The sequence below is a fragment of the Coregonus lavaretus genome, assembly GCF_964263955.1.
Source record: "Coregonus lavaretus genome assembly, chromosome: 6".
In the NCBI taxonomy this organism is placed as follows: domain Eukaryota; kingdom Metazoa; phylum Chordata; class Actinopteri; order Salmoniformes; family Salmonidae; genus Coregonus; species Coregonus lavaretus.
The window spans coordinates 27,706,377-27,733,519 of record NC_139993.1 but is presented as its reverse complement, the minus strand read 5'-3'; the positions used below and the strand labels follow the sequence as shown (position 1 = coordinate 27,733,519).

Below are 27,143 nucleotides of genomic sequence, written 5' to 3'. Positions count from 1 at the left end.
GTAGCCATGAAGTGCTTTGAAAGGCTGGTCATGGCTCACATCAACACCATTATCCCAGAAACTCACATTTGCATACCGCCCCAACAGATCCACAGATGTTGCAATCTATATTGCACTCCACACTGCCCTTTCCCACCTGGACAAAAGGAACACCTATGTGAAAATGCTATTAATTTACTACAGCTCAGCGTTCAACACCATAGTGCCCTCAAAGCTCATCACTAAGCTAAGGACCCTGGGACTAAACACCTCCCTCTGCAACTTGATCCTGGACTTCCTGACGGGCCGCACCCAGGTGGTAAGGGTAGGTAACAACACATCTGCCTCGCTGATCCTTAACAAGGGGGCCCCTCAGGGGTGCGTGCTCAGTCCCCTCCTGTACTCCCTGTTCACCCATGACTGCATGGCCAAGCACGACTCCAACATCATCATTAAGTTTGCCGACGACACAACAGTTGTAGGCCTGATCACAGACAACGATGAGACAGCCTATAGAGAGGAGGTCAGAGACCTGGCCGTGTGGTGCCAGGATAACAACCTCTCCCTCAACGTGATCAAGACAAAGGAGATGATTGTGGACTACAGGAAAATGAGGACCGAGCACGCCCCCATTCTCAACATCGGGGCTGCAGTGGAGCAGGTTGAAAGCTTCAAGTTCCTTGGTGTCCACATCACCAACAAACTATTATGGTCCAAACACACCAAGACAGTCGTGAAGAGGGCACGACAAAGCCTATTCCCCCTTAGGAGACTGAAAAGATTTGGCATGGGTCCTCAGATCCTCAAAAGGTTATACAGCTGCACCATCAAGAGCATCCTGACTGGTTGAATCACCGCCTGGTATGACAACTGCTCGGCCTCCGACCGCAAGGTACTACAGAGGGTAGTGCGTACGGCCCAGTACATCACTGGGGCCAAGCTTCCTGCCATCCAGGACCTCTATACCAGGCGGTGTCAGAGGAATGCCCTAAAAATGGCCAAAGACTCCAGTCACCCTAGTCATAGATGTTCTCTCTGCTACCGCACGTCAAGCGGTACCAGAGCGCCAACTCTAGGTCCAAAAGTCTTCTTAACAGCTTCTACCCCCAAGCCATAAGACTCCTGAACATCTAATCAAATGGCTACCCAGACTACTTGCATTGCCCCCACTGTTTTACGCTGCTGCTGCTCTCTGCTTATTATCTATGCATAGTCACTTCACCTCTACCCACATGTACATATTACCTCAATTACCTCAACTAACCTGTGCCCCCGCACATTGACTCTGTACCGGTACCTCCTGTATATAGCCTCGCTACAGTTATTTTACTGCTGCTCTTTAATTAATTGTTATTTTTCTATTTTTCTTATTTATTTTTTACAAATCTATTCTTTTTTTACTTAACACTTATTTTTCTTAACTGCATTGTTGGTTAAGGGCTTGTAAATAAGTATTTCACTGTTGTATTCGGTGCATGTGACAAATACATTTTGATTTGATGTAAAATTTGAATTTAATGAGTAGGTGTGTCAACTTTTGACTAGTACTGTATGTGTTGAAATATGTGTACTGTATCTTGTAGCATGTTACAATTGTATCTATATGCTATCTTCTGCTATTAATGTTTTATAAAACAAACTTTTCAAATGTTTTCTTTTACATTACACCTTCTTCTTCTTCTTCTTCTTCTTCTTCTTCTTCTTCTTCTTCTTCTTCTTCACTAAAATCCTGCCAATATGACCGTGTGGGACAGTCTTGACAAATAAACCAGACATTCCTACAGTAGTCACATGGTTTTACTGTTTAACTTGTAATACTCTACAACCAAACTATAGTCTACATACCGAGTCCTCTGTCCTGGTCCTGTTTCTCGCATTGTAAGTGGTTTACAAACTTGTCAATCCAGTTATTGTTACTGCCCCACATAGCAAGACTGTGTATGGATGTGAACTATCTGGATTTTCATGGATCACCAAGTTTAAAGTACGTTTATCTCTTAAATAATCAATGTCTATTTGTTGATATGAATATCAATGTGTTTTATGCAAATTCACTTCTATTGAGATAACAGATTTTGGCCTATATGCATACCACGAATACTACACTCACTCACTGTCACTTTGGATATTGATAATAACAACATTAGGCTACATGTGGTGGTTTACAAACCCATTTTATTTAAGGGAAATGTTTTGGGGAACATAATGTAGCCTATAGTCAAATGTTTTGGAAATTAATGCTATTTTAATGGTACATTGAACAGCTATTACGAATTAATTATAGGGTATATAGCCTGTTGTTTTTAAGTTTGGACAGCTTGTTCTTTTTTCTTTTCTTTTTTTTGGTCAAAAGTTCGCACAATCGTTTCCCCTTATAACAATTAGGAAACGATCAAATGTATCCTCTCTGAGTGGAACAGATTTTTATCCTCATGGCTGAAACAAACTTGTGGTCATTGCAAACTGTTGAGTAAGGACGGGAACACCGAAATGCGAAAACATTGTGCATCAGTAGTCCTTTAAACATGTACTTATTACTGAAAGTAGGTTATTTCGCACACTAAATCTTATAAAACATGAGAATGTCGATCAATCGATTGCAGTAGCGTGTGCGAGACAAATGCCGCGTTCACGTACTAGTTGGAATAAGAAAACTCTGACATTTCCGACATGCTAACTGGATGTAGTTATACACGTGCTGCGTTCAACTAGCAAGTCGGACATTTCAGAGTTTCCTAGTTCCGATTAGCACTTGAACTCGGCAAAATACTGTTTTCGAAAGGGCGTTTGGCGAAGAAGTGTCAACAAAGTGTATTTTATTGATACGTTGTATCGTGATTGGTCTGTGTCAGCACGTGGTCCTGTGACGACAATTACACAGGACCAATTTTGTTTGATTTCTAGGCGGTTCTGGTATTTACATAGGCTTTCTAGGGCATACCAGTATTTTTGGCAAGACTAGGTTGCAACGCAGTAGCCGACCAGCGTAGCTCGTGACTTCATGCTCCAGACTGGACAGGGGCCTGCGCCCTATCTATAACGCTTCAAATGAAATCAAATGTTATTTGTCACATGCTTCGTAAACAACAGGTGTAGACTAACAGTGAAATGCTTAGGCGACTTTTCAGTGAAACATATTGAATAGAGCCCTATGCTGAGAGAGCGAAAGAGATGGGATAGACTGCAGCTGTTTTGTTTCATTGTGTTATGTTTTTGTTCTCTTTTATTTTGTTTCCTTATTGAATTATTTGTACTCATTTCATTTCTTTACATACTTACACACAACACCTCATGTATGCACTCTAAATAGCTACATGTAGACTAATACATTCATCCATGCACTCCTATTTGCACACACCCATACAAAATCATGTGTACAAGTTGGTGTGTGTGTGTGCTTGAATGTGTATGTGAAAACACACACACAGTACTGACACACCCCCTCCCCTTTTGCCCTCAGAACAGGCTTGGATGGTGGACCATTCTTGATACACACCGGAAACTGTTGAGCATGAAAAACCTAGCAGCGGTGCAGGTCTTGGCACCTACTACCATACTCCATTCAAAGGCACTTAAGTGTCATCAATAGGGGATCATAGCTTTCACCTGGCTTCACCTGGTCAGACTGTCATGAAAAGAGCAGGTGTTCTTGATGTTTTGTATACTCAGTGTATATCTTCTTATATATATATAAAAAAAGTGCTTTTTAGATTCACATTATTACAATTTTTATTTATTTTATTTCTATACATAAAAAATATATTGTAAAATATATAATATATATATATAGTCCCCCTTCTCTAATCACATCACTATTATGACCATTATTATTATGTATTTATTATTGTTATTATTTTATTTCTGTACTGTTATTGTTGATGTCCTCTCACTTCGCTTTAGCAACAGTGGCTTTGTCATTCATGCTGAGAGAGAGGCTGTCACAGACACAACTGACTGTATTGAGAAGTCTGATATTTTAGACATATTTCATAGATATATTTTTTGCCTTTGTAGCCTGAAGGAACAGCTGCTGTGGTAAATGACTCTACCTCTGTTCAACCAAGCAGCCAAGAACACCAAGTATTAAAAGTGATGCTGAGTTTAATGTGGAGGTCATAGTAAAACTCAAACTAAAAGTGCATCTAATTATTTAAGTCTCAGACTTGTATTGTGCCCAACAGAGATGTTCGATCGGGTTCAAGTCCGTGCTCTGGCTGGGCCACTCAAGGACATTCAGAAGCCACTCCTGCGTTGTCTTGGCTATGTGCTTAGGGTTGTTGTCCTGTTGGAAGGTGAACCTTCACCCCAGTCTGAGGTCCTGAGTGCTCTGGAGCAGGTTTTCATCAAGGATCTGTTTACGTGCGTGTGTGTGTGAGTGGGTGTGTGTGAGTGGGTGTGATAGAGTGAGTGACAGACAGAATGTATGAAAGAGTGAAAGGGATGTAGTAAATGTGTGCTCGTACATACATGCTTGTCTTTTGTTTCTGACTGTCCCTCTGATTCTCTGATTCAGCAGACTCTGTATGACCCCATGACCTGGTTGCCGGGGAGCTAGTCGGACCATGGCTGCCGGTGTGGCTTTGGGGGAGAGCCAGCTTCAGAGGATTATCAGAGATCTGCATGGTACGTTGCCATTTTGTGTGTGTGTGTGTGTGTGCTTGTGCGAGACTCTATGTGACTGTTCACATCAGTCTCTTTGTGACAACGAGTGCGTCCGCCTGTGTAAATGTGACAGGGGGAGGCCTGCCACTGCCTGCTGACAGCGAGTGACAGAGAGGTAGAGAAAGAGAGAAGGATCGTAGAGGTAAAGTGACAGAGGGGTTGCAGTGGCCTGGATGTGACTGGCTTGGCCTTGGCTACAAGCCAGACAGCATTTCTTTCCACACTTTGGGAGGACATCATGGAGCTAACCCTCTCCCCCAGCCCCCGGGGTGTGCCCCCTAGAATGTGGCGTGGGTGACCGAGAGGCCCTGTCAGCATGCAGCAGGAGAGAGAGGGGGTGCTCAGCCTCAGGGTGCACCCGTCACGGGTGTCTTTCCATTTTTTACGCTGGATGAGAGGCAAGAGGGTAATGTACTGAGCTGGGAGAGCTGGGATGTGTGAGGAAGGTGGAAGGGGACTGGAGGAGATCTTTGTGGAGGTAAAGATGAAAGGAGGATTTGGGGAGACATGCCAGGGTGGATATACTGAGCTTTCGACTCCATCTGTTCTGACTTGTATATGACCTGGAAACCATTTAAATGTTTCCAGGGCAGTGTGAGGATATTACATCTGACTGTCTGTATGTGTGGTGCGTTTGCATGTGTATATGTGTGTCAGTGTGTGACCTCAGATTGTTTGTCATTGAATGGTGGGACCGTTTTCTTTGAGTTGTAATAGGTTCTAGAAATTCCAGGGTAGCAGGCCTATCGGATTAGATGGGTTGAGGTTTTTTGCATTTTGTTCAGCAGAATGAGGCTACCAGGTCAGGGATAAATCATATTAATGTGTTTCTCAGCAGGTAAAAGGCATGTAGCTGCTGTAGTAGAGCCTCTCATTTTTTGTCAGTGGTGTCTGAGTGAGGGGAATGCACGTGTATTATCGATGTATATGCCTTAAGTGTCTTTACATCTGTTTGTGTTCTGTGATGGACTCTCTCTCTCAACCACAGATGCTGTTGCTGAGCTCACTAAAGAGTACAGGGAGAATGAGGAGCCAATCACAGATGATAGTCCCAATCTGCACAAATTATCCTACAAACTGGAGTACCTGCTGCAGGTGAGTCCTTGGGTGGTGGACCATTCTTGATACACACGGGAAACTGTTGAGCGTGAAAAACCCAGCAGCATTGCAGTTCTTGACACACTCAAACCGATGCGCCTGGCACCTACTACCATACCCTGTTCAAAGGCACTTAAATATTTTGTCTTGCCCATTCACTATCTGAATGGCACACATACACAATCCATGTCTCAAGACTTTAAAATCATGTTTTAACTTGTCTTCTCCCCTTCATCTACAATGATTGAAGTGGATTTAACAGGTGACATCAATAAGTGAACATAGCTTTCACCTGGATTCACCTGGTCAGTCTATGGCATGGACAGAGCAGGTGTTCCTAATATTTTGTACACTCTGAGTATAAATGTGAACAGGAGTAATAGTGACCAGGAGCAGGATAAAATAGATAGATACTAATGGTAATGGGAATCAATAATCAATTAATAGTAGTGTAGTGGTAGTAATACATCTAATCAATAGTAATTGTAGCAGCAGCGTATGTGTGAGGGGGAGAAGTAGTTGTTTAAAAGCTGTTTAGGAGTGTGTTGGTCTGAGCCTTGATGCACCGGTACCATCTGCCGGACGGGAGCAAGGACCTAGCACGCAATGACTACATCAAGCTTGTGACTCTACATATATATTGGATGCATTTGCAGTTAGTTTTGGTTTTGTTTCAGATGATTTTGTGCCCAATATAAATGAATGGTAAACAATGTATATTGTCATTTTGGAGTCACTTTTATTGTAAATAAGAATAGAATATGTTTCTAAACACTTCTACATTAATGTGGATGCTACCATGATTACCGATAATCCTGAATGAATCATGAATAATGATGAGTGAGATAGTTACAGATGGTCAAAGATCATACCCCCAAGCCATGCTAATCTTCCCTGTTATTGGTAATGGTGAGAGGTTAACATGTCTCTGGGGTATGATCTTTGACCCTCTATATAACTTTCTCACTCATCATTATTCACGATTCATTCAGGATTATCCGTAATCATGGTAGCATCTACATTAACGTAGAAGTGTTTAGAAACATATTCTGTTCTTATTTATAATAAAAGTGACTCCAAAATGACACAATACATTATTTACCATTAATTTATATTGGGCACAAAATAATCTCCAATACAACCAAAACTAACTGCAAATGCAGCCAACAAGTTTGTAGAGTCACAAACTTGATGTAGTCATTGCTTGCTAGGAATATGGGACCAAATACTAAACTTTATTCATAAGAATCTTTAGGGGTGTCAATAATTTGGACCCCTACCTTTTTGAGAAAATAAATATTACTTGTTAAACAAAATCTCTTTCTCTGATCAATTGTTTTAATATAAAAATATATAATTTCCCAATTTTTTTGCATTCCCTATTTGAATTATGTATTTTATACAGTCATTATTGTTAATCTTTATCAAGGATGTCAATCATTTCGGACCCCACTGTATCTACTGCTGTACATATCATTCTTAATATATATTTTCAGTGTATATACACACAGATTGTATTTGGATTACTGATACAGTTTTATTTAGGTTGTTAATTGGATTCGTTCTGACATTTCTTGATTTTAGTTTTTTTTATTTGTGTACTTTGACATTTTACTGCACTGTTAGGAGCTAGTAACACAATCATTTTGCTGCACCTGCTATAACATCTGCTAAGCTGTGTACACAACCAATAAACTTTGATTTGATTTAATCAGGGGCGGTTTTCCAGACACTGATTAAGCTTAGTCCTAGACTAAAAGGCAAATCTGTGTCCAGCAGAATCCAAGTCAAATCAAGGCCAACCTGCTATGCTCACCAATATGGCATTGTTCACATCACTATACAGTATGTCATATAAGATTGGTTGCTAACGTGTCATCTATGCTATTCAGTTTGACCAGAAGGAGAAGACAACATTTCTTGGCACAAGAAAAGACTACTGGGATTATTTCAGCGACTGTCTGGCCAAGATCAAAGGAGCCAACGATGGTATCCGCTTTGTCAAATCCATCCCAGAGGTATGGAGATCAGCACTTTTAAAAGTCAATTATAGGGATTGTCAACTTTTATTACACAATGTTTAGTAATAATTAATATGTAATGACGTTCTATCTTCAGAGGTTTTTTGCCACCATTTCTGTGCCAAAATAAAGGAAACACTTGAGTAAATGAGGGATACAAAGTATATTGAAAACAGGTTCTTCCACACAGGTGTGGTTCCTGATTTAATTAAGCAATTAACATCCTGTCATGCGTAGGGTCATGTATAAAAATGCCCAGTTGCCCATTATTTTGGCTACCATGGCTAGAAGAAGAGATATCAGTGACTTTGAAAGAGGGGTCTCAAAGGAGCATAGGGGTTTAAAATGTGTGTATGTCAGTCACCAGATCTCAACCCAATTGAACACTTATGGGAGATTCTAGAGCGACGCCTGAGACAGCGTCTTCCACCACCATCAACGAAACACTAAATTATGGAATTTCTCGTGGAAGAATAGTGTCGCGTCCCTACAATAGAGTTCCAGGCACTTCTAGAATCTATGACAATTTGCATTGAAGCTGTTCTGGCGGCTCGTGGGGTCCCAACGCCCTATTAAGACACTTTATGTTGGTGTTTCCTTTATTTTGGCAGTTACCTGTAGTTATAAGGACATGGGGGAATTTGGCATTCTGCTGGGTAGTGGACACTAGCCATGAAACACAAATACTATTTGTTAGCAGTGTCACGAACCGGCTCAAAGTTCGTAACAAAAAGGGAGACACCGTGGAGACAAGGAATACCAAAATATATATTTATTAACTAAAGTAAACTAAATATAATTAACAATGGTGTGTGTAATCAGTAGTGTAAGTGAGTGTTTTGCATGCATCAATGTAATAATGCAAGGTGTTGAAAGGTGCCAAAGCAAACAACCAAAAACCACAAAACTACCACAACAAAAATCAATCAAGGTGTCTGCATGGAGAGAGTCTCTCCAATGAATGTAGAAGAGGTCAATTTATCCTGGGACACACCCGGGCCCAGGTGTTTCCCATGTAGCTGACGACCCTCCCAACTCCGCCCACCGGCATCCTAATAAGGAAACAAGAGCAAAGAGAGAGAATACGGCAGACAGAGTGGGAGGGTCGTCACAGCAGGATCTACACAACAGATGTTGAATATGGATGAATGATTATAAACCACTTTTGAGTAATGAAAATGTCTGACAAATGTTGATTTGAGCTATCCTTTTAACGGACATGTTCAAGAAGCACATATGCTCATTTAAGGCCTCATTTGTGCTGCAGATGAACAGCTATCACATACATTTGCTGTACAGCACTGTGAATATGTTCTTTACTTTGCCCTTCCAGCTGAAGACATCTCTGGGGAAGGGCAGGGCTTTCATTCGGTACTCCCTGGTGCACCAGCGACTGGCTGACACGCTGCAGCAGTGTCTGATGAACCAAAGGGTAACCAGGTAAAACTCAACACCACTCCGGCAACAGTTTTAGGGGTTGAACATGGATGCGTAGGGTCAAATTTGGGGAACATAATCATGTTTGGCTAAATTAAGGGACTGTTAATGTTTTGGTTGAAATGACAGTTCATTAGACACAGACTACTATTCTGAGATTTGGACTGCTCTGACGGTAAGTTCACTGTTTCAAGTAAACATAATTTCCTTTAATTTCTCTAGCCTTGTGGTGTTTTACTTCTGTAAACTTCTTTCTCTGTTCCTCAGGTACGTAAAGAGAGTGTGTCTGTACTATGGTACCAAAGGTTACTGGAAGCAGTGTCTAGTGGGTTTTGGAGTGGTTTAGATGTTTTCAGATGCAGTCATAATATATTGTACAGATCCACTTCTCGAAAAGTGGCTTCTCCCTTTGTGAAGAATTGTATCTGTATGCTCGATGTACTTGTGAAATGTATCTGTGTGTTTATAAAAGGGATGTCCATATTTCATATATGCACTGCACTTTTTGTGAGTGTCAAGGTAATTGAATATAACGAACAGGCTAAGTATATTAGTGAAGGTATGTCTATGTGAATGTGCCCTATCAATATGCTAATCTTCTTCTCTGTGCAGTGACTGGTACTATGCTCGCAGCCCCTTGCTGAAATCCCACCTCGGTGTTGACATCATAAATCACCTGTATGAGCTCAACGAGGTCCAGTTTGATGTGGCCTCCAGGGGTCATGACCTTGACTCGTCCTGGCCCACCTTCGCAAGGTGGGTACCCTCATAGATATCATCCTGACTAACATACCCTCTAAATACACCTCAGCTGTCTTCAACCAGGATCTCAGCGATCACTGCCTTATTGCCTGCGTCCGTAACGGGTCCGCGGTCAAACGACCACCCCTTATCACTGTCAAACGCTCCCTAAAACATTTTAGCGAGCAGGCCTTCCTAATTGACCTGGCCCAGGTATCCTGGATGGATATAGATCTCATTCCGTCAGTAGAGGATGCCTGGTTGTTCCTTAAAAGTAATTTCCTCTCAATCTTAAATAAACATGCCCCATTCAAAAAATACAGAACTAAGAACCGATATAGCCCCTGGTTCTCCTCAGACTTGACTGCCCTTTACCAGCACAAAAACATCCTGTGGCGTACTGCATTAGCATCAAATAGCCCCCGCGATATGCAACTTTTCAGGGAAGTTAGGAACCAATATACACAAGCAGTCAGGAAAGCAAAGGCTAACTTTTTCAAACAGAAATTTGCATCCTGTAGCACTAACTCCAAAAAGTTTTGGGACACTGTAAAGTCCATGGAGAATAAGAGCACTTCCTCCCAGCTGCCCACTGCACTGAGGCTAGGAAACACTATCACCACCGATAAATCTACAATAATCGAGAATTTCAACAAGCATTTTGCTACGGCTGGCCATGCTTTCCACCTGGCTACCACTACCCCGGCCACCAACTCTGCACCCTCCGCTGCAACTTGCCCATGCCCCCCCCGCTTCTCCTTCACACAAATTCAGACAGCTGATGTTCTGAAAGAGCTGCAAAATCTGGACCCCTACAAATCAGCTGGGCTAGACAATCTGGACCCTTTCTTTCTAAAACTAGCCGCCGAAATTGTCGCAACCCCTATTACTAGTCTGTTCAACCTCTCTTTCATAACGTCTGAGATCCCCAGAGATTGGAAAGCTGCCGCGGTCATCCCCCTCTTCAAAGGGGGTGACATTCTAGATCCAAACTGCTACAGACCTATATCCATCCTGCCCTGCCTTTCGAAAGTATTTGAAAGCCAAGTTAACAAACAGATCACCGACCATTTCGAATACCACCGTACCTTCTCCGCTATGCAATCCGGTTTCCGAGCTGGTCATGGATGCACTTCAGCCACGCTCAAGGTCCTAAACGATATTATAACCACGATTGATAATAGACAGTACTGTGCAGCCGTCTTCATCGACCTGGCCAAGGCTTTCGACTCTGTCAACCACCGCATTCTTATTGGCAGACTAAATAGCCTTGGTTTCTCAAATGACTGCCTCGCCTGGTTCACCAAATACTTCTCAGATAGAGTTCAGTGTGTCAAATCGGAGGGCCTGTTGTCTGGACCTATGGCAGTCTCTATGGGGGTGCCACAGGGTTCAATTCTTGGGCCGACACTTTTCTCCGTGTATATCAATGATGTCGCTCTTGCTGCTGGTGACTCTCAGATCCACCTCTACGCAGACGACACCATTTTGTATACATCTGGCCCTTCATTGGACACTGTGTTAACAAACCTCCAAACGAGCTTCAATGCCATACAACACTCCTTCAGTAGCCTCCAACTGCTCTTAAACACTAGTAAAACTAAATGCATGCTTTTCAATCGAACGCTGCTGGCACCCGCCCACCCGACTAGAATCACCACTCTCGACGGGTCTGACCTAGAGTATGTGGACAACTACAAATACCTAGGTGTCTGGTTAGACTGTAAACTCTCCTTCCAGACTCACATAAAGAATCTCCAATCCATAGTTAAATCTAGAATCGGCTTCCTATTTCGCAACAAAGCCTCCTTCACTCATGCTGCCAAACATGCCCTCGTAAAACTGACTATCCTACCGATCCTTGACTTCGGCGATGTCATTTACAAAATAGCCTCCAACACTCTACTCAGCAAATTGGATGTAGTCTATCACAGTGCCATCCGTTTTGTCTCCAAAGCCCCATACACTACCCACCACTGTGACCTGTACACTCTTGTTGGCTGGTCCTCACTACATGTTCGTCGTCAAACCCACTGGCTCCAGGCCATCTATAAATCACTGCTAGGCAAATCCCCGCCTTATCTTAGCTCATTGGTCACCATAACAGCACCCACCCGTAGTCTGTGCTCCAGCAGGTATATCTGTCATGGGCCTCTCACTCCACCGGGTTACCACCTTAATTTTCTTCCACTCTGCTCACCACTCTCTCTACTCAGCCTAACTAGCTCCACCTGTCCCTGCTCTGCTCTGCTCTAATTACTCTGCCAGCTGCGCTGCATTACCCACTACCTCTCCCAGTATTTAAGGCCCTGTCTTTCAGCTCTCCGGTGTCAGATCGTCTGCAAAGCTCACACCCGGAACCTGTTTGCTCGCGCTTCTGGCTCACCCTGGTTTTGTGACCCCGGACCTGCCTGTTTTTTGGATACTCTTCTGCCTCAGGAGATCCAGACCTGCTTCTGCCATTACGACTCCTGACTACTCTTCAATCCCGGTAACTCTGACCAGCCTTCTGCCTTGCTACTACGTATTTTGGATTTCCCTTGAACTGTACTGCTGCCTTGTTTCATTCCGCCCTGTTGTGTCTGTGTCTCCCCCCCCCAGGACTTCTGGACCACCCACCACCGGCTTCATAGGACGCATCGCTGCCACTGGGGGGGGCACAGACCCAGCACATTGGACGGGATCCCTGTTACCCCTGGAGCCTTCATTCACTCCCTACTTCCCTTTTCCCTTAAGTTTAATAAACTTTCTGGTGTGACGCAATTGTGGTCCTCTGGTCGTCTGTCTGAACCGTGACAGTACGATCTGACCATTATGGACTCAGCGCACACTTTCCCCGACATGGAAACCGATGAGCATGAGCAGCAGTTCCAGCAGCAGCAACAACAACTCGCCATGATCATTCAACTCCTCACCAACCTTACCCCAGCCAGTCTGCCCACCAGCCCTGCCCCCGAGTTACCTGCCCCGGTCATTGCAGCCGCTGCTCCGGAACCCAAGATTGGAAACCCCGAGCGGTTCAACGGCGATTCAACCCAGGTCCGGCCATTCCTGACTAGCTGCCGACTTCAGTTCTCCTTGCAGCCAAGGACCTTCGCCACGGAGGGGGCTAAAGTTGGGTATGCCATCACTCACCTGACGGGCCGAGCTCGACTCTGGGGAACAGCAGAGTTCGAACGTCAAACCCCCGCATGTGCAACCTTCGACCTGTTTGCTGAGGAGATGCTGAAGGTGTTTGACCTGGATTCACCCACCGCAGAGGCGTCTCGTGAACTGTTCAGTATTCGACAAGGCAGACGTACAGTCGCAGACCATTCCATCGACTTCCGAACCCTGGCTAGACGAAGTTCTTGGAACACACCATCGTTGGTGGACGCGTTCTTCCATAGTTTGGCTGACTATATCAAGGACGAGTTGGTCTCCCATGAACTGCCTTCCACTCTTGATGAAGCCATCGCACTGACTGTCAGGATCGACAGAAGGATACAGACCCGTCGTCGTGAGAGGGGGCGCCAAGGTCCACCTACTACCGGCATTCGGAGAGATCCGACTGGGCTCCTGTCATCTACTGCCACTCACCCAGGTCAGCTTGATCAGTCTGAGCCTATGGAGATTGGGCGAGCCTCTCTCACTCCTGCAGAGCGCCAGCGCCGCTTCACCTCAAACCTCTGCCTCTATTGTGGAGGTGATGGACATCGTGTGGTAACCTGCCCTTTAAAGGGCCGAAGCTCACCGGGCATAGGGGGAGTCCGGTTGAGTTCAATGACCATCCAGTCCTCCGACCGCAAACCCCTGCTGCAAGTTCACCTCCGCCTCTCTGACTCAACTCACACCCTGGCTGCTCTGGTGGATTCTGGCGCCGAAGCCAACATAATGGACATCAAGCTGGCACGCCAACTGGGACTGGAGAACCTCCGTTTGACACCTCCTATTCCTGCCCGGGCACTGGACGGACACTTACTCGGATCGGTCACTCATGTCACGGCCCCGGTCTCGATGGGTCTGTCCGGAAACCATCAAGAAACTATCCAGTTTCACCTGCTCCCCTCTCCAGGCCAACCCCTCATCCTGGGTTACCCATGGCTCCGCCGGCACAACCCTCAGCTCGACTGGGTGACCGGGGTGATCAGGGAGTGGGGAGAGGACTGCCACCGAACCTGCCTGCTTGCTGCCGCACTACCCCCTCGGCCAGTACCTACTAACTCCGCTCCTGACCTCTCCAATGTCCCAGAATGCTACCATGGTCTCAGAGAGGTGTTTAACAAAGCAAGAGCCACATCTCTGCCCCCTCACCGACCGTACGACTGTGCCATCGACCTCCTCCCTGGAACAGCTCCTCCAAAGGGTCGTCTTTATTCGTTGTCTGCTCCTGAAAGAAAGTCCATGGAGGACTACATCAATGGCTCTCTGTCCGCAGGATTAATCCGTTCATCTTCATCTCCTGCTGGTGCTGGCTTCTTCTTTGTGGGGAAGAAGGACGGATCTCTTCGCCCCTGCATCGACTACAGGGGACTCAACGACATCACAGTGAAGAACCGTTACCCTCTGCCTCTGCTCACCTCTGCTTTTGAGTTGCTCCAGGGAGCCACTGTTTTTACCAAGTTGGATCTCAGAAACGCTTACCACCTAGTGCGGATCCGGGAGGGAGATGAATGGAAAACCGCATTCAATACACCAACAGGCCACTACGAGTATCTGGTTATGCCTTTTGGCCTCACCAATGCTCCTGCTGTGTTCCAGGCTCTAGTGAATGATGTACTGCGGGACATGTTAAACAAGTTTGTCTTCGTTTACCTGGATGACATCTTAATCTACTCCAGAAACCTGTCTGAACACACCCGCCATGTCCAGCAAGTCCTTCATCGTCTTCTGGAGAATTCCCTCTACGCCAAGGCAGAGAAATGTGAGTTTCACGTCAAGACAGTGGCCTTCCTGGGGTACATAGTGGCAGAGGGAAGTATCCAAATGGATCCTGCCAAAGTATCAGCAGTCACTTCATGGCCAGTTCCGGAGAACAGAAAGAAGCTGCAACAGTTTCTGGGGTTTGCTAACTTCTATAGGAAGTTTATCCGGAACTACAGTACCGTTGCTGCCCCTCTCACTGCTCTAACCAGCACCAAGCAACCCTTCACCTGGACCCCAGCAGCCGACAAAGCCTTCAGTACCCTCAAGGTGAGGTTCACCTCCGCTCCCATCCTCCAGATGCCTGATGTGGACCGGCAATTCATTGTGGAGGTGGACGCCTCGGATGTGGGAGTTGGTGCTGTGATTTCTCAGTGGGCTGCGGAGGATAGGAAGCTCCATCCCTGTGCCTTTTTCTCACGTCGGTTGTCCCCCTCTGAGTGCAATTACGACATAGGGAACCGTGAGCTGCTGGCTGTGAAGCTTGCCTTGGAGGAGTGGCGTCACTGGCTGGAGGGGTCCACCATTCCATTTCTCGTTTGGACCGATCATAAGAACTTGGAGTACATCCGCACGGCCAAACGGTTGAACTCCAGGCAGTCCCGCTGGGCCCTGTTCTTCACCAGGTTTAATTTCACTCTGTCATACCGGCCTGGATCACGCAACACCAAGCCAGACGCCCTCTCCCGTCAATTCCAGAAGGATGACACCCCCTCCAAGGACCCTGTGTCGATTCTGCCAAGTCCCTGCATCGTTGCAGCTCTGACCTGGGCTGTTGAGGAACAGGTGCTGGAGGCTCTCCGTAACCAGCCAGGTCCCAGCACTTGCCCAGCTGACCGCCTTTTTGTCCCCGAAGACCTGAGGTCCCAGGTCGTTCAGTGGGGACATGACTCCCGCCTAGCTTGTCACCCTGGCTCCACCCGCACTTACAACCTGCTCGCCCAGAGGTTCTGGTGGCCCTCTCTGAGGAAGGATGTACGGGAATTCGTCCAAGCCTGCCCCATCTGCAACCAACACAAGTCGTCCTGCCAGCCCCCAGCCGGATTGCTGCAGCCCCTGCCTGTGCCCAGACGTCCCTGGTCTCACATCGCCCTTGACTTTGTCACGGGGCTGCCCCCTTCAAGTGGCATGACCGTCATTCTCACCATCGTTGACCGTTTCAGCAAGATGGCACACTTCATTCCCCTCCCCAAGCTCCCAACCGCCAAGGAGACCGCCCAGGTGGTCCTGGAACACGTCTTCCGGATCCACGGACTGCCAAAGGATGTAGTTTCTGACCGTGGTCCACAATTCTCCTCCGCTTTTTGGAAGGAGTTCTGTCACCTGCTGGGAGCCACAGTCAGTCTGACTTCCGGATTCCATCCCCAATCCAATGGGCAGTCAGAGCGGGCTAATCAGGAGCTCGAGAAGGCACTGCGATGCATGACTTCACGCAACCCCCACTCCTGGTCGCAGCAATTGACATGGGTGGAGTACGCACACAATTCTCTGACCTGCTCTGCCATCGGTATGTCCCCTTTCCAATGTGTTTATGGATACCAGCCTCCTCTATTTGCCAGCCAGGAAGAGGCGGTTACTTGCCCATCTGCACTTGCTTTTGCCCGTCGATGTCGCCGCACCTGGTCACAAGCCCGAGCCACACTCCTCAGATCCGTTGCCAGCTACACTACCGGGGCCAACCGTCGGAGAATTCCTGCTCCCACCTACCATGTTGGTCAAAGGGTGTGGTTGTCATCGAAGAACCTGCCACTCAGGGTGGAGTCGCAGAAGCTGGCACCTCGGTTCATTGGCCCATTCCCTATCATAAGAGTGATTAGCCCAATTGCTGTCCGGCTCCAACTGCCTAATTCCCTGAGGGTGCACCCCACTTTCCATGTGTCTAAGATTAAGCCCATCCATGAGAGTCCGCTGGTCCCTGCTGCGCCTGGTCCTCCTCCTCCACGGCTCGTCGATGGTGGTCTGGTTTACACCGTCCGCCGCCTGCTTCGGTCCAGACGGAGGGGTAGGGGTCTCCAGTACCTCATTGACTGGGAGGGCTATGGACCTGAGGAAAGGACCTGGGTGCCAGCTAGTCGGATTGTGGATAGGACTCTCATCACCGCTTTCCACCAACGGCATCCTGATCAACCTGCAATCCGTAGGGGCCGCCCCAGAGGGGTCCCTAACCGTCCTGCCCGCTCGGCTTCCTGTCCTGTGCCTGATCCTGTCTCGGGACCTGTCCCATCTCCCGACCACGGCCCTCCGGCTTCCTCCGAGGATGAGGACGTTCACTCGGACCGTTCGGAGGAGTTCTAGCCCTCCTCCGGCTCCCCTCCTCCCGCCCGGCGTGGTGTTGCTCTTGGGACTTCTGGGGCCGTCCCTTGGGGGGGGGGTTCTGTCATGGGCCTCTCACTCCACCGGGTTACCACCTTAATTTTCTTCCACTCTGCTCACCACTCTCTCTACTCAGCCTAACTAGCTCCACCTGTCCCTGCTCTGCTCTGCTCTAATTACTCTGCCAGCTGCGCTGCATTACCCACTACCTCTCCCAGTATTTAAGGCCCTGTCTTTCAGCTCTCCGGTGTCAGATCGTCTGCAAAGCTCACACCCGGAACCTGTTTGCTCGCGCTTCTGGCTCACCCTGGTTTTGTGACCCCGGACCTGCCTGTTTTTTGGATACTCTTCTGCCTCAGGAGATCCAGACCTGCTTCTGCCATTACGACTCCTGACTACTCTTCAATCCCGGTAACTCTGACCAGCCTTCTGCCTTGCTACTACGTATTTTGGATTTCCCTTGAACTGTACTGCTGCCTTGTTTCATTCCGCCCTGTTGTGTCTGTGTCTCCCCCCCCCAGGACTTCTGGACCACCCACCACCGGCTTCATAGGACGCATCGCTGCCACTGGGGGGGGCACAGACCCAGCACATTGGACGGGATCCCTGTTACCCCTGGAGCCTTCATTCACTCCCTACTTCCCTTTTCCCTTAAGTTTAATAAACTTTCTGGTGTGACGCAATTGTGGTCCTCTGGTCGTCTGTCTGAACCGTGACAGTATCTCACTGGTCATTCCCAAAGCCAACACCTCCTTTGGCCGCCATTCCTTCCAGTTCTCTGCTGCCAATGACTGGAACGAATTGCAAAAATCTCTGAAGCTGGAGACTCTTATCTCCCTCACTAACTTTAAGCATCAGTTGTCAGAGCACCTTACCGATCACTGCACCTGTACACAGCCCATCTGAAATTAGCCAACCCAACTACCTCATCCCTATATTGTTATTTATTTTGCTCTTTTGCACCCCAGTATCTCTATTTGCACATAATCTCTTGCACATCTAGCATTCCAGTGTTAATACTATTGTAATTATTTTGCACTATAGCCTATTTATTGCCTTACCTCCATAACTTGCTACATTTGCACACACTGTATATATATTTTCTGTTGTATTTTTGACTTTATGTTTTTTTACCCCATATGTAACTCTGTGTTGTTTTTATTGCACTGCTTTGCTTTATCTTGGCCAGGTCGCAGTTGTAAATGAGAACCTGTTCTCAACTGGCTTACCTGGTTAATTAAAGGTGAAATAAAAAAATAAATAAAAAAAGGTAACCAATCACAAAGATAAAGCTTTTTATAATACATCCCATTCTCCAGGTGCTGTGCATTGGATTGAGGGATTGATCAAATGTAGATTAAAACGATACTTGGTGATGTCACCTAATCACATGTGTGTTTTCTGATCTCCAGGAGGACACTGGGCATGCCCAACTCACCTGGCCACATGTGGAAACCACCCAGTCGCAGCTCCAGCATCAACAGTCTGGCCAGCACCTACTCACAGGTACTGACACAGCCCGCCTTCCTCCTCAAAGCTTTTACTCTGCTGGGACTAATATGGTTCTATTATGAACTGGTCATATCTTAACATATCATATTGCTAAGATTATACCATAATGAAACGTAAAACCATAAAATGAGTAGTGTCATCTGCACTCAATCTGATACTCTCTCTCTTTCCTCAACCCCCTAAACCACCGTAGCAGGCTCATGAGTTCCCTGGCAGCCCTGACTATGGCCCAAGCATGCTGAGCGAGTTGAACGAGTTGTTGCCTTCCGGCGTAGAGGTGAGTATGTTGGACAAGCTCCGCCTGGAGCTGGACCAGTCGGAGCTGAAGCAACAGGAGCTCCTGGACAGGGTAAGGCAGATGGGGGAGGAGAGTGCTGAGCTCAGGAGTGTGGTGGTGGAGCTCCAGAGGCAGCTAGACGTGTCGCTGACCGCCCAGGAGGAACAGCAGGGTATGCAAAGGACCCTGAAAGCCCTGGAGGCACGGGAGGAGGCCTTGTCCTGTGAGCTGGAGTCCCTGAGGGCCGGGGAGAGGGCCAGGGAGACCAAACAGCGCCACTTTCAGGAGAAGCTGGCTGCCGCAGAGGGGAAGAACGTAGAACTGATGGCCAAACTGGATGGGGTGTTGGATGAGAAGGGCCAGCAGGCGACTAGCTACTTTGACTCAGCACAGAAGATCCATGAGCTTCTGGACAGACTGAAGGAGGCTGAGAAGGGGAAAATAGAGGCTCTGGCAGAGGGAGAGGACAGGAGGAGGCAGGCCGACAGGCTGGCAGATGAGCTAAGGGTCAAGGAGGTTGCAGAAAAGGAGGACGAGGCCAAGCTCGAGGCGCTGTCAAAATCCTTTGCAGAGGGGAACGCTAAGTTTGCGGAGTGTGCAGAGGAGCAGCGTAACGCCATTGACAAGCTGCAGGGGGCATTGACTTTGAGCGAGAAGGAGGTCAACAACCTGCAGAGGCAGCTGCAGGACCTCCAGAGCACTCTGGAAGAGAGGGAGAGACAAGCAGAGGAGGCCAGAAACAGGGCAGAGGAGGAGAAAGAGGAGATCCAGGGAAGCATAGGCAGTCTGAAAAAGGCCTTGGAGGTGGAAGTCCTCTACCTGAAGGAGCAGTTGAAGAGCAGAGAGGCGGAGCTGCTCTCCAGCATCCAGAGGCTTCAGCACCTGGAGGTCCAGAGCCATAGCCTGACAACGGAGAGGGACATCCTGAGCGCCAACCTCTCCGAGCTGGAGTCCAGTGTCATGGAGCAGGCCAATAAAATCGAAGAGTACAAGACTCAGTGCACCAACCTGATGGAGCTGAATGGGAAGTTGCTTGACACAATGAAGAGGAATGAGGAGCTGAAGAAGGAGCTGGCAGAGAGCCGGGCAGCCCTGGAGGGCGAGGTGGCCTCTTTGAGAGCGTCAGACAAGCAACTGAGGGGCCAGCTGGACGACGCCAAGGTAACTGTGGATGAGAAGGACAGGAGGCTGTGTGAGGAGAACCGGGCCTTGGACGAGAGTCTGCAGAGGGCGGCCATGGCTGCCGAGGTCTCAGACGCCGCCACCAAACGGCTGAAGCAGGAGAACCAAGGCCTGAGGGAGGAGCAGGCTACGGTGAGGGCGGCGCTGAGCTCCCTGCAGGAGGAACTGATGTCCATCCACGGGCAGATCGGAGAGCTGGAGAAGACCTTGGGGGCATCCCGCAGGAGCGAGGCCAGCCTGCAGGAGCAGCTCAAAGACAGGAAGGCCCAGCTAGAGAACAAGGAGAAGGGCTGTGCAGAGCTCCAGGCCAGGGTGGAGGCCCTGGAGGCCAGAGGAAGGGCACTGGAGAAGGCTAAAGCAGATGCAGAAAAGGCCTGTGCCAAAAAGACAAAGCTGATAGAGAGGGTCACTACTGAGAAACAGACGGTGGAAAGAACACAGCTAAAGAGGAGCTCTGTCCAGGCCAAGGAGAACCAGGAGGTAGCCGCCAAGCTGACTATGGTGGAGGGCCAGCTGGAAGTGAACATGAAGGAGGTGTCCAGGCTCCAGGCAGAAGTGATGGATTTGAGAGTGCAGCTGAAGACCTCTGGGGAGGACAGGATGAGGAGCCAGGCCCAGCTGGAGGTGATGGAGGCCCAGAAAGACGAACTCAGGACCCTAACAGAGCAGCTCAAAGCCCAGACTGAGGCACTTAACCAGAGGCATGTGGCCGAGCTCCTGCAGTGCAAAGAGAGGGAAGAGGCTCTGAGCAGGGAGCATGACCAGGAGGCAGTCACCCGGGCCAAGTCGGCTGCCTCAGAGGCCTCCGCCAGGGGAGAGCTGGCCACGCTAAAGGTCCAAAATGAGAGGCTGGCCTTGGAGAATGCTGAGACACGCGAAGGCCTCCACCGGGCCAATACAGAGATGGCAGAGCTTGGGATGACTATCTGTAGACTGACGGCAGAAAGGGAGGTGGCCAAGGAAGGCTGGGCAGGGGAGGCAAGCAGGATAGGGGAGCTGGAGGAGAGAACTTCCAGGGAGGTGGAGCGGCTGGAGACCTGCATGGCCACCATGCGCCAGGAGAACACCAGCCTAAGAGAGGAGCTGAGGATGACAGAGAACCTTCCGGCAGCCATGCTGGAGCTGCAGGACAAGCTGGAGAAGGCAGAGGGCCAGGTGAGGAGCCTCCAGGACTCCAGTCGGGAGGAGATGGAGGCGGTCAAGTTCCAGATGAGCTCCGAGAGCATGAATCATCAGAACCAGATCAAGGTGAGTTTGGCTGGAGTTCTGTCAAAAGCCTGTGACATGGGGGAAATGAATGTGATTTAGAAAGTTAATTACTGTGTGTGAATCAGAATACATTTAGCTCTTAATGAAACAGTGTGCTTTTGCTGTGCAGGGGCCACAGAATACTCCTCACTTTCATTTCCATGTCACTTTCATGTTTTTGAATGACCAATTGACACCATTTGAACACCTGTATGTTTTGCTCTCTATCCAGAGTCTGAAAGATGAGGTGGGGAAACTGAGGGTCCAGCTGCCTAAAGAGCAAGAGATGGTGTCCAGTCTGGAGGCCAAAGTCTTTGAGTTAGAGGTCTGTACAATGCTTTGCAAAAGTATTCATCCCCCTTTGCACTTTTCCTATTTTGTTGCATTACAACCTGTAATTTAAATGGATTTTTATTTGGATTTCATGTAATGGACATACACAAAATAGTTCAAATTGGTGAAGTGAAATGAAAAAAATTACTTGGTTCAAAAAATTATAAAAAGTAAATAACGGAAAAGTGGTGCGTGCTTGTGTATTCACCCCCTTTGCTATGAAGCCCCTAAATAAGTTCTGGTGCAACCAATTACCTTCAGAAGTCACATAATTAGTTAAATAAAGTCCACCTGTGTGCAATCTAAGTGTCACATGATCTGTCACATGATCTCAGTATATATACACCTGTTCTGAAAGGCCCCAGAGTCTGCAACACCACTAAGCAAGGGACACCACCAAGCAAGCGGCACCATGAAGACCAAGGAGCTCTCCAAACAGGTCAGGGACAAAGTTGTGGAGAAGTATAGATCAGGGTTGGGTTATAAAAAATATCAGAAACTTTGAACATCCCACGGAGCACCATTAAATCCATTATAAAAAAATTGAAAGAATATGGCACCACAATAAACCTGCCAAGAGAGGGCTGCCCACCAAAACTCACAGACCAGGCAAGGAGGACATTAATCAGAGATGCAACAAAGAGACCAAAGATAACCCTGAAGGAGCTGCAAAGCTCCACAGCGGAGATTGGAGTATATGTCCATAGGACCACTTTAAGCTGTACACTCCACAGAGCTGGGCTTTACGGAAGAGTGGCCAGAAAAAAGCCATTGCTTAAAGAAAAAAATAAGCAAACACGTTTGGTGTTCGCCAAAAGGCATGTGTGAGACTCCCCAAACATATGTAAGAAGGTACTCAGATGAGACTAAAATTGAGCTTTTTGGCCATCAAGGAAAACGCTATGTCTGGCGCAAACCCAACACCTCTCATCACCCCGAGAACACCATCCCCAAAGTGAAGCATGGTGGTGGCTGCATCATGCTGTGGGGATGTTTTTCATCGGCAGGGACTGGGAAACTGGTCAGAATTGAAGGAATGATGGATGGCGCTAAATACAGGGAAATTCTTGAGAGAAACCTGTTTCAGTCTTCCAGAGATTTGAGACTGGGACGGAGGTTCACCTACCAGCAGGACAATGACCCTAAGCATACTGCTAAAGCAACACTTGAGTGGTTTAAATGTCTTGGAATGGCCTAGTCCAGGGGTGTCAAACGTCCGGCCCAAACGGGTTTAATCCGGCCCGCGAGATGATTTTGAAAAAATAAATAATAATAAATAAAAAAATTTGGGAAAGTATAAAAATGCGCTGCAATTTTTCAATAAAATAAACTGCTGTTCCAATTGCGTCCACTGGATGGTGCAATAGCAATTGTGTTAAGCAAGCAAACTGTTTATACCGGGGCAGAGCAAGTAGGTCAAGCACGTGCAGCCAATGAGCTACTTTGTTTTGCCCGCGATATTTATTACGGCTTCTACTTTTAACATTATGTGCTTTGGCACCCTCATTGCCCCAATATGTCTCTGTCAAAAAAGAGAAAAGTGGACGCAGATTGCAGAGTGTTCCAAGAAAAATGGTCATCCTATTTATTCATGGAATTGAATGGGAAAGCTGTATGTTTGGTGTGTTCAGAGCATGTTGCAGTGCTGAAAGAATATAACCTTTGTCGCCACTATGTGAGTCTTCATGCCGACAAATATGACAACTTTCAAGGACAGCGGAGATGAGAGAAGGTGAATGAACTGTTGGCGGGTCTGAAGAAACAGCAGTCTGTGTTTACTCACAGCCGAGACATCAGTGACGCTGCAGTGAAAGCTAGCTACCTCATTGCTAATGAAATCGCAGTGGCTTCAAAACCATTTAGTGAGGGTGAATAAAAACATGCATGATGAAGGCAGCGGAGATTGTGTGCCCTGAAAAGCGGCAGGCTTTTGCAAATATCAGCCTGACAAGAAACACAGTTGCAGACAGGATTTCCGATCTTTCAGTGGATTTGGACAGCCAGTTGAAGCAAAAAGTAAAGTCATTTATTGCGTTTTCGGTTGCAATTGATGAAAGCACAGACATTACAGATGTTGCACAACTGGCCATTTTCATCCGCGGAGTTGATGACACATTGACCGTCACCGAGGAGTTCGTGGAGTTGGTGCCGATGACAGATACAACGACAGCAGCTGATATTTTTACCGCACTCGTCGGCGCGCTGGACAGGGTCGGAGTGGACTGGTCCCGCGCTGTCAGCCTGGCTACAGATGGTGCAGAGCACCTGAATAACTTGAACAAACAGCTGCAAGGGCGCAACAAAGTTGTCACGCAGTATTATGACAGCATACGTTCTTTCAAGTTGAAGCTGTCATTGTGGGAGACGCAACTTGCCGGTGGTGATGCAGCTCACTTCCCCTGTCTGAAAAATGTGTGCGCGACCCAACATGTGGCAGACATGAAGCAGTTCAAAGATAAAATAACGGGACTGTTACGGGAGTTTGAGCAACGCTTTCAGATTTATGTTTATATGTTTTTATGTTGATGTGCTATTGTTTTTAATTGATTTTATTTTATTTGTATATTTAACCTATTCTTGACTCTGTGGTTCTTGCACTTGTTTGGGGAACAGGATTTCATTATTTTTATCTACATTTCTGCCTGAGAAATGACACCCTGATATAGTTCTGTGATCTGTGATATACTTCTGTGAATCACTGAGGCATTGTGTGTTTGTGTGTTCTTTGTCCTCAGAACTTTCAAATAACTTGAGGTGTTTTATGATTAATAGTGATGTTGTGCTTTTGGACACTGTCCTCAGGCTCCAGCTTTATGTTTATATGTTTTTATGTTGATGTGCTATTGTTTTTAATTGTTTTTATTTTATTTGTATATTTAACCTATTCTTGACTCTGTGGTTCTTGCACTTGTTTGGGGAACAGGATTTCATTATTTTTTATCTACATTTCTGCCTGAGAAATGACACCCTGATATAGTTCTGTGATCTGTGAAACAGTTCTGTTAATCACTGAGGCATTGTGTGTTTGTGTGTTCTTTTTCTTTAGAATTTTCAAATAAACTTGAGGTGTTTTATGATTAATAGTGATGTTGTGCTTGTACTATTTTGGACACACTGTCCTCAGGCTCCAGCTTTATGTTGTATGTTGATCGTATTAAAACAAAGAAAACAATCTGAAGTTGTTGTTTTTAAGTTATATATACCATGATTTTTCCGGTCCGGCCCACTTGGGAATAGATTTTCCTCCATGTGGCCCCTGAGCTAAAATGAGTTTGACACCCCTGGCCTAGTCAAAGCCCAGACCTCAATCCAATTGAGAATCTGTGGTATGACTTAAAGATTGCTGTACACTAGCAGAACCCATCCAACTTGAAGGAGCTGGAGCAGTTTTAGTTTTGCCTTGAAGAATGGGAAAAAATCCCAGTGGCTAGATGTGCCAAGCTTATAGAGACATACCCCAATAGACTTGCAGCTGTAATTGCTGCAAAAGGTGGCTCTACAAAGTATTGACTTTGGGGGGGTGAATAGTTATGCACGCACAAGTTTTCAGTTTTTTTGTCTTATTTCTTGTTTGTTTCACAATAAAATCGATTTAGCATCTTCAAAGTGGTAGGCATGTTGTGTAAATCAAATGATACAAACCCCCCCCAAAATCCATTTTAATTCCAGGTTGTAAGGCAACAAAATAGGAAAAATGCCATGGAGGGTGAATACTTTGTAGCTCAATTGGTAGAGCATGGCGCTTGTAACGCCAGGGTAGTGGGTTCGATCCCCGGGACCACCCATACGTAAAAATGTATGCACACATGACTGTAAGTCGCTTTGGATAAAAGCGTCTGCTAAATGGAATATTATATTATATTATTATTATACTTTCGCAAGCCACTGTATCTTCACCTCTTCACATTAATCACATATGACAGAGAACATTATAATAGACACGGCTCTATTTTAACAACCCTAATGCAATGGTTAATCTTAGCGCTGGCTGTAGTGTTCTAGGTTGTGCGGGAGGGGTCCGAAGTATTTTTGCTATTTTAACATCCGGAATTATGGGCGCAGAGGTTAGTGGTGGCGTGAAAGGGCTGGGTTTTGATGAATAAACAAGTTGTGGGTGTGTTGATGCTTCTCCCCTCTCTGGCCAATCAGAACGTGCTCCATGGCTAAATATGTGGTTGCTTCAAGTTGTGCATTTACGGTCTTTTATGTATTGTGTTCTCATCAACTCCAATTAGAATGTTAGTCCGTTATAGCCTAGTTTGTTAAATTCACTAGGCTATTGATGCCTAAATAGACAGTGTATAAGTTTCACCAAATTCTAATAACCTAAAAAAAATTACTTGTTTTAAATATGCTATGTCTAAATACAGTTACAGGCACCATAATTGCTCCCCAAGGGCGTATAATACAGACAAGGCAGCTTAGACTGTGAAGGGTTTTATGCACATCCAAACTTTTCACAGGAGCTGGATAAAGATCCAATATAATGAGAAAGGGGGAATGTCCACTCACCGTTATACTGCTTGCAAATGTAATATTTTAATAAACATAATGGAACCGTCTTACGGATCATATTTGCACTTCTCCAGAAATAGCAGACGAAATTGCATTGCATTCGAGCCATGTACAGTGAGGGAAAAAAGTATTTGATCCCCTGCTGATTTTGTACGTTTGCCCACTGACAAAGAAATGATCAGTCTATAATTTTAATGGTAGGTTTATTTGAACAGTGAGAGACAGAATAACAACAGAAATATCCAGAAAAACACATGTCAAAAATGTTATAAATTGATTTGCATTTTAATGAGGAAAATAAGTATTTGATCCCCTCTCAATCAGAAAGATTTCTGGCTCCCAGGTGTCTTTTATACAGGTAACGAGCAGAGATTAGGAGCACACTCTTAAAGGGAGTGCTCCTAATCTCAGTTTGTTACCTGTATAAAATACACCTGTCCACAGAAGCAATCAATCAATCAGATTCCAAACTCTCCACCATGGCCAAGACCAAAGAGCTCTCCAAGGATGTCAGGGACAAGATTGTAGACCTACACAAGGCTGGAATGGGCTACAAGACCATCGCCAAGCAGCTTGGTGAGAGGGTGACAACAGTTGGTGCGATTATTCGCAAATAACTGTCAATCTCCCTCGGCCTGGGGCTCCATGCAAGATCTCACCTCGTGGAGCTGGGAGCTGGGACCATAGTCACCAAGAAAACAATTGGTAACACACTACGCCATGAAGGACTGAAATCCTGCAGCGCCCGGAAGGTCCCCCTGCTCAAGAAAGCACATACAGTGGGGAAAAAAAGTATTTAGTCAGCCACCAATTGTGCAAGTTCTCCCACTTAAAAAGATGAGAGAGGCCTGTAATTTTCATCATAGGTACACGTCAACTATGACAGACAAAATGAGAAAAAAATATCCAGAAAATCACATTGT

The 27,143-nt window shown here is 46.5% G+C and overlaps 1 protein-coding gene across 1 annotated transcript in view; it reads left to right on the top strand.

The window, feature by feature from the left end:
* The first annotated feature begins 1,804 nt into the window (after positions 1–1,804).
* The window catches only part of fyco1a (FYVE and coiled-coil domain autophagy adaptor 1a), a 77,344-nt gene continuing 52,005 nt past the window's right edge, over positions 1,805–27,143 (top strand). Inside the window, exons 1-10 of the mRNA XM_084164565.1 lie at positions 1,805–1,963; positions 3,440–3,622; positions 4,493–4,602; positions 5,630–5,736; positions 7,632–7,757; positions 9,094–9,200; positions 9,810–9,953; positions 18,566–18,659; positions 18,859–21,372; positions 21,605–21,697. Coding sequence (XP_084020691.1) covers positions 4,542–4,602; positions 5,630–5,736; positions 7,632–7,757; positions 9,094–9,200; positions 9,810–9,953; positions 18,566–18,659; positions 18,859–21,372; positions 21,605–21,697 — 3,246 coding nt within the window. The 5' untranslated portion in view covers positions 1,805–1,963; positions 3,440–3,622; positions 4,493–4,541. The remainder of the gene's footprint in view (positions 1,964–3,439; positions 3,623–4,492; positions 4,603–5,629; positions 5,737–7,631; positions 7,758–9,093; positions 9,201–9,809; positions 9,954–18,565; positions 18,660–18,858; positions 21,373–21,604; positions 21,698–27,143) is intronic.